The following is a 7,748-nucleotide window of genomic DNA, read 5'->3' as shown; positions in this document are numbered from 1 at the left end:
CAGGTCAGCATGTGGCCCCTTTCGTCCACACAGGGAAGGAGCTATATTTTGAGCTCTGTGATTTTAGAATAATTCCCATAAGATCAGAGCCAACCCTGGGCCAGTGAACACTCACTCACTGAAAACAATGCTCTCCAGCTCCTTAAAAAAAAAAAAAAAACAAGAAAAAACTGTTGGATTTTAAACAAAATATAAGGGGTTCCAGCTCCTGAAGTAAAAAACAAAAAAACAAAAAAAAACTTGAATTTTAAACAGAAAATAAAAGGGGTTCCAGCACTTGGAAAAACAAAAACAAACTTGGATTTTAAACAGAAAATAAAAGAGGTTCCAACTCCTTAAAAAAAAAAAAAAAAATCAAATAACCAGCCCTAACGGGTTTGGCTTAGTGGATAGAGCGCTGGCCTGTGGACTGAAGTGTCCCAGGTTCGATTCCGGTCAAGGGCATGTACCTTGGTTGTGGGCACATCCCCAGTTGGGGTTGTGGAGGAGGCAGCTGATTGATGTTTCTCTCTCATCGATGTTTCTAACTCTCTATCCTTCTCCCTTCCTCTCTGTAAAATAATCAAATATATTTAAAAAGAAAGAAAGAAAGAAAAGTATGCTCTAATGTTCTTGATTAGACCAAGCAGAGGCTCTGTTCCAAGGAGGCAGTTTTGGGGCAGTTTCTCCAGACCACAAAAACAAATGAGATGACTCTTGGTAATTAAGAAAGGTTTCTATCCTTTCCCTTATGGGAGATTTAAAGATGGTTGTGGGCACAATCCTTGTCTAGGTCCAATTATCTAATAAGGAGAAAAAATAGAATAATAAATGAAAAATTAAGTAGTCTAACAGCCCTATTTGATATTTTTTAAGATTATGTACTTTCTGGACAGAAAGTTGAGTCATATCTCATGCTCGAATGATATGGAATGATATTCCTTATTCAGGAGTGATATGGAATAATAAAGAGATCCATTAGTGTGCATTTCATAAACTTCTTCATTTCCTCTTAAATACTTGACCTAAGATAGATTTAAGCCCTCTGGACAAAATGTGATGAAAGACCTGATGGGTTTTGTAAATGACATGTAAAAATAATCTCCTTTTACCCTCTCCTGGGAATTTAGGTAAGAATATTAAAATTCAACCAACTTTGAGCAAAATGAGCCAGGAAGAAATAGAGGACAGTTTGTTTCGTCTTCGTGAAGAACACATGTTGCTAAAGAAGCTTTCTTGGAAGCAACAGGATGAGATCAAAAGGTACCTAGAGTTCTCCTTAAGTATTTAAAAGCTGTATCTACACCAGGCCTGCATGACACTAAACCAAAAAGAATACATTTTCCTGAGTTGTTTATACCAGAAAACAATTCAAATGTCAAAAATGGTTAACTCCGCCGAAACCGGTTTGGCTCAGTGGATAGAGCGTCGGCCTGTGGACTGAAAGGTCCCAGGTTCGATTACGGTCAAGGGCATGTACCTGGGTTGCGGGCACATCCCCAGTGGGAGGTGTGCAGGAGGCAGCTGATCGATGTTTCTCTCTCATCGATGTTTCTAACTCTCTATCCCTCTACCTTCCTCTATGTAAAAAATCAATAAAATATATTTAAAAAAAATGGTTAACTCCAAAAACAATATTTGGAGGCAATATTACTTTATTCGGTTTTCTTGTCAAACACGTCAATAGGCTGTGGCCATAGGCCACGAAGTATCATCAAGAGCTATTTCAGCTCACCGAGCAGGAGCCTGGACAGATTCCATAGAGGGAATAGGAACAGGGCGAATGCCCAAAATCTCAGGGGGACAAAGGGCAAGTAAGAAAGGGTGTGTTTGTTTGCTAATTTAGAAAATGAAACAAAAAATCATATTGATCATTTACTGTATGAAGGTACATTGCATTCACTTTATTAACTAACCACGAGGCTAATTGCCCAAAGTCACAGCTAGTGAGTGGCAGAGTGAAATCTCTTAACTCAAAAATCTAAATATGGTGCCCTTAGAGTATTGGCTTTCAAAAGTGCATCTCTTGGGTGGGGACCTGGAGAGGAATCTGAGATAGGGTATGGGTAGATAAATAGATGGGAAGAATGGGTGTTCCCAAAGTTCCGGAATTAGCTCTAGGACATAGTTTGAAGATGTTGGTGTCAAAGACCAACAGGAACACATATATAGTTGCGCAGGTAGGGTTTATTACCCATCACAGCTACAGAACGTGCACACCACGGGGAACTAAGGGCATCTCAGCAGAATGTGTTAGAAAGAACCTATTATAGGATTTGATCGTCAGTGAGGTGAGTTGGGGGAGGGGCCAAGATAACAATTTGCTCCAGATTTGGTGTTATCAGAAAGCAAAGGCCACTCTATGTTTGGATATCTCAAAAAACTTGTCTCCAAGGAGGGTAGACTAGAGCGAGGCTATATCTGTAATAGGTAAAGAAGTAGCAGTCCCTCGTATTAGCCAGGAGACAAGGATGTTTGGTGTTTTGTGGTGGCACGGTGACCTTGCTTTTTGTCTGTGCTTAGACAAGAATATAGCAGTGGTCTCAAATGGCCTGGTCTGATGCTTGTATTCTGTGAGAGTATGTCCAACAGGACAATCACATGGCCTAGCTGTGAGCACCAGGCCAGCTTCAAACAACACTGAGAATCAGCTGTGTCAGACCAACTCCCCAGTGTCAGGAGCAGTGTTTTGCTTCCTCATTGATAATGCCCAAGAGTAGTTCAGAGCTTCATTTACTAGTAGAATCTACAGGATTGCGAGTTTCCTCTATAAGCCAGTGCTCTTCACAGCTAGAGAGCCTTTTATATTATAAAGAATCAAGAACCTGACATCAGAAAGTTTCATTGGTCAAAAAATCTTGCTTCTTGGTTGGTAACCAAAAAGTACTTGGGATTATAGATATTTAGTGGCTAAATTGGATTCTATCCCCCCTCCCTGGCTTTGAGCAAGTTACCTAGGTATTGTATGCCTTGATTTCTTTATCTGGATATAAACATAAGTAATAATAGCTAACTCATACAGTACTTACAATACTCCATCACTGCCCTAAGCACTTCACATATATTAGCTTATTTAATCCTCATAACAACCTAATGTGGCAGGTTCAGTTTTGTCTCTATTCATAGATGAGAAAAATGAGCACAAAAGGTTAATGACACGCCCAAGGCCACATAGTAAATGTCAGAACTGGCATGTTCTGATAGTAACAGTAAAAAGCATGATTTTAGGTCTAGACAATAAATAGTGATTGACTATCCACATATAAGGCTTGGTGTATACTAGGGGCTATAGAAGGCTAATCCTTAAAGGTGGACACATACACAGGGGTGTGCAGACAATTGGGATGAAGGAAGTAAATATTAAAATTTTACTTATCTTTAATTATCTCCCCTTTAGAAATTAGTATTTTTGTTTATGTTTTATAATGACCATTATGTATTAGTACAGAAGTAAATGTATATAATCCTATATAATAAAAGGCTAATATGCAAATAGACCAAATGGTGGAATGACAGGTCACTATGACCTGCACTGACCACTAGGGGGCAGACGCTCAATGCAGGGGGAGTGCTGCTCAGCCAGTAGCCAGGCTCACAGCTGGCGAGCACAGCAGCAGTGCTCTCCTGTCACTGTGGCAGCGCTAAAAATGTCCAACTGATGGCTTAGGCCTGCTCCCTAAGCCATCAGTTAGACATCCCCTGAGGGTTCCCTGACTGTGAAAGGGCACAGGTAGGCTGAGGGACCACCCCCAGTACACAAATTTCATGCACCAGGGCCTCTAGTTTAAAAATAAATATACACACAAGTATATTGAGGAATGTTCAAACATTTTTGTTAAGATGAGTGTGTAATCACTGCAACAGAATGGACAAAGATGGAACCACTGTGTCCCTGCCCTCAAAATGTTACAGTGTTTTGGGGACTGAAAATATTTTCTAAATATATTTTTATTGATTTCAGAGAGGAAGGGTGAGAGAGAGATAGAAATATCAATGATGAGAGGGAATCATTGATTGGCTGCCTCCTGCATGCCCCACAGAGGCATGTGCCTTGACCAGGAATTGAACCATGACCCCCTGGTTCATAGGTCAAAGCTCAACCACTGAGCCATGCTGACCAGGCAAAAATATATATATTTTTTAGAAAATAAAAAATTTAAGTGTAAATAATGGACTACAGTGGATAAATTTATATCACAGATTCCCCTAGCCGGTTTTGCTCAGTGGATAGAGCTTCAGCCTATGGACCAAAGGGTCCTGGGTTCGATTCTGGCCAAGGGCATATACCTTGGTGTCAGGCTCCTGCCTGGCCCAGGCCCTGGTCAAGGCTTGTGTAGGAGGCAATCGATGGGTTTCTCTCACATCGGTGTTTCTCTCTGTCTTTCCCTCTCTCTTCCACTCTCTCTGAAAATCAATGGAAAAATATCCTCGAGTGAGGAATAACAAAAAAAATTAATATCACAGATCAATGCAGATTATTTGCTACCAAATAAACTGTAGAAATAGCTGTCACAGAAGAAGTCACATGCCACCCACTCGATTTTTACCCATAGGATGAGGACAGCCTTGCTGCGGTTGACAGTTGCCGGCCGGGACCTGAGGGCAGAGGCGGCCACCCCAGAGCAACTCTCAGAGCCGGCCAGGCGGAGGCGGGACGCGGGGCAGCGGCAGCATCCCCCTAAGCACCAGCGCCCCCTGATGCTGGGGCCGCAACAGCAGTTCCAGCGCCGCGGCGCCCCTGTTTCCCACCGCACGCAGCCTCGGGTCCATGTGGGACAAAGACAGCTCCACAGCGCGGACGCTCAAGCGCCAGAGAAACCCAGGAGGGGTGAGGCGCAGGGCCGTGCCCACAGGCCTGGCACACCGGGGAAAGGCCGTGTTGCCAGCCGCATCTTCCTCCTCATTGCTTTATTCTGCCCACCGCCACATTTTGTTCTTTTGTTCTCATTCCTTTCTACCTCCCTAAAAGGTTTTTCTTGTTTGTTTTTGTTTTATTTTTATTTTCTTTCCCCTGAATGGGATGTGGGGTTCAAAATTCTCAGTTCACCCGGAAATACTGGTGAGAGCAAAATCAGACAAAGAAATGGAAATGTGTTGGTCCAGTTCTGCAGCGGGCCTCGAAGACAGACATAGGATAACATTGATGTGCTGCTCAGATGTAAGCTGCAATGATCTTAAGATAGGTCACGCTGGGACTCTCAGCCTAAACCTGGGCTTCTTAGCCTTTGGGGGGAAGGGGATTTCTTTGAAACCATAACCAAAGTGAGGCCTCCTCCCAAGAAAAAGGCACAGCACATAGACAAAACTTTGTATACAATTGCATGAGTTCAGAGATTCCTAAAGCCCATCCATTCCTGAAGTCCAGGCCTCAGACTCAGCAGTGAGTGAGGAGCTGCAATTCCTCTTCCTGTATTCCAGGTGGCCAAGAGTCTCTGGGTGCTATGAAACCCAACATTGAATTAAGTAACATTTTGTGTGTGAATTTCCTTCACCTAGTGACTCAGCCCTGATTTAGATCCATGGGAATGGAATTTCTTTACCCTGGGGGGTACAATGTTAAGTTTTGTTTAGTATGCTCCTCTATTTTCAAGCTCCCTATTTGAGCCGACCAAATCTTGGCAAAAACAGCTAAAAGTAGAAAAGCTAAAGTTTAAATTTCACTTCAGTTTAACTTCAGCATTACTGAGTGCCATCAATTATATACCAGGCACTAGAACAAGAGATGCATTAGAGTTAGACATACAGTTCCTGCCCTGGATAAACTTGTACCTTCTCTGTATTTATACTCACTTCCTTGAGAGTCTGTAGTCCCGTTGACTTAAAATTCTGTAGTCGCATATCTCTGCAAGGGTAAAGACTGAGAACTCCTCTAGGATCAGTGGTCATATAAAGATTTCCCCCAGTCTCAAGGCTCCCTACTTCCAACACTTGGTGTTCCAGTTCTAGCGACTGGTGTTCGAGAGAAATCGGCTGCCAGTCTGCATCATCTCTCTCAACTTTCAGAGCCAAGAGACAGGCTGAGCTACACAGCCCCTCCCACTTTCAAGGAGCATGTGACAAATGAGAAAAACAGAGATGAAATAGCCAGTGGACCCAGCGAACTGTGAGTTCTTTTCATTTGTCTTGCATGGTAACTCTTTCAGCTTTAATTGAAAAATCCGCCATTTAGGAACAAGTGGATGTTGGCATTTTTGAGTTTGTCCAGCATAACAAAAGATGAAAGTCAACCCTAGGTCAAATTCTAACGTCATCGCTTAAAAATGGGAAATAAGCACCTCTCTTCTTCCAAGGAAAGGAAAACAAAGGCCTTTCCTTAATGAAAGGTTTTCCTTCTTTTTCTCTTTATATTTTTATCCCTTAGGTTGTAATGTATTTATATTTCTGTTTGAACTTAAAAGTTCTCTTTTGTCAGATTATCTTCCACACATACCAAGATCACTAATTCCTCTGAATTCTTTTTATATCCGTGAGAGCCCAGTTCTCCACTTCAACTTCTATGGCGCAGTTTCTATTTCTTCTTTTTGTGTTTAATGTTCCTAATTCTAAAAGTAGAATTTCTTTTAGCAAAGTCATAATTGTGAATAAGCTCATTGGTTTATGCATGCCTAACAGTGCCCACAGAATGACTAGCAATACTATGCAAGTGGGAGAATCACCCAAGTCTCCTGAGACAATGTGGTCCAAAGGTGAAGATTTTGAACAGAGAAGCTCTTTGGAATGCGCCCAGAAGGCCACAGAGCTTCGGTAAGAGTGTAGCATTCTGTGCCTCGAGCCGTAATGAACTGAAAAAGCAAGAGATTCTTGTTTGTATCAGTCGAAGAGGAAAAAAGAATGCTTGAGATTCACTTTAATCTTAAAAGTAGAGCTGGGTTAAGAAATGGATTAACCTAAAGGGGATGCTTATGTATAATAGAGCTGCTGCTTCACTTCATTGAAGAAAACTATTTCATCCTCATCACCAGATAGAGGTGGATTCTCAGCCCTGTTCCTGGAGAACTGCTTTTAAATAGTCTTTAATTTTTTAAATTTATTTTTTAAAACTATATTTTTATTGATTTCAGAGAGGAAGAGAGAGACAGGCACATCAAGGATGAGAATCATTGATTGGCTGCCTCCTGCACGCCCCCTACTGGGCATTGAGCCCGCAACCTGGGCATGTGCCCTTGATAGGAATCGAACCCGCAGGCCAGCACTCTATCCACTGAGCCAAACCAGCCAGGGCTAGTCTTTAGAGTAGTTTTAAGTTCACAACAAAATTGAGCAGAAAGTACAGCTATTTCCCATGAACCCCTGTGTTATCTTCACACAGCCCCCGCACTGGCGATGTCCACACCAGAGTGGTGCATTGTTATAATGGATGAGTTTATGCTGACATATCACCATCACCAAAAGTCCATAGTTTACCGTAGGGTTCATTCTTTGTGTTGTACATTCTTTTTTAATATATATATATTTTTTATTGATTTCAGAGAGAAGGGAGAGGGAGAGAGAGAAGCATCCATGATGAGAGAGGATCATTGATTGGTTGCCTACACGCCCCCTCCTGGGGATCAAGCCCACAACCTGGGCATATGCCCTGACCAGGAATCGAACTGTGACCTCCTGGTGCATAGGTTGATGCCCAACCACTGAGCAATCCCATTATCTCTCTATTAGTGTGTTGTACATTCTATGGTACAAATGTATAATGGGCCCTAGCCAGTTTGGCTTGGTGGATAGAGTGTCGGCCTGTGGACTGAAGGATCCTGGTCAAGGGCACATGCCTGGGT

The 7,748-nt window shown here is 42.3% G+C and overlaps 1 protein-coding gene across 1 annotated transcript in view; it reads left to right on the top strand.

Moving 5' to 3' along the window:
* The window catches only part of RPGRIP1 (retinitis pigmentosa GTPase regulator interacting protein 1), a 62,032-nt gene that overhangs the window by 6,336 nt on the left and 47,948 nt on the right, over positions 1-7,748 (top strand). Inside the window, 4 exon segments of the mRNA XM_015569567.1 lie at positions 1,110-1,242; positions 4,533-4,807; positions 5,983-6,082; positions 6,544-6,723. Of these exon segments, the coding sequence (XP_015425053.1) occupies positions 1,110-1,242; positions 4,533-4,807; positions 5,983-6,082; positions 6,544-6,723 (688 nt within the window).

The sequence above is a fragment of the Myotis davidii genome, unplaced genomic scaffold, assembly GCF_000327345.1.
Source record: "Myotis davidii unplaced genomic scaffold, ASM32734v1 scaffold666, whole genome shotgun sequence".
NCBI classification, from domain to species: domain Eukaryota; kingdom Metazoa; phylum Chordata; class Mammalia; order Chiroptera; family Vespertilionidae; genus Myotis; species Myotis davidii.
Note: the sequence above shows the minus strand (reverse complement) of the source record. Positions and strands in the feature narration are given on the sequence as shown.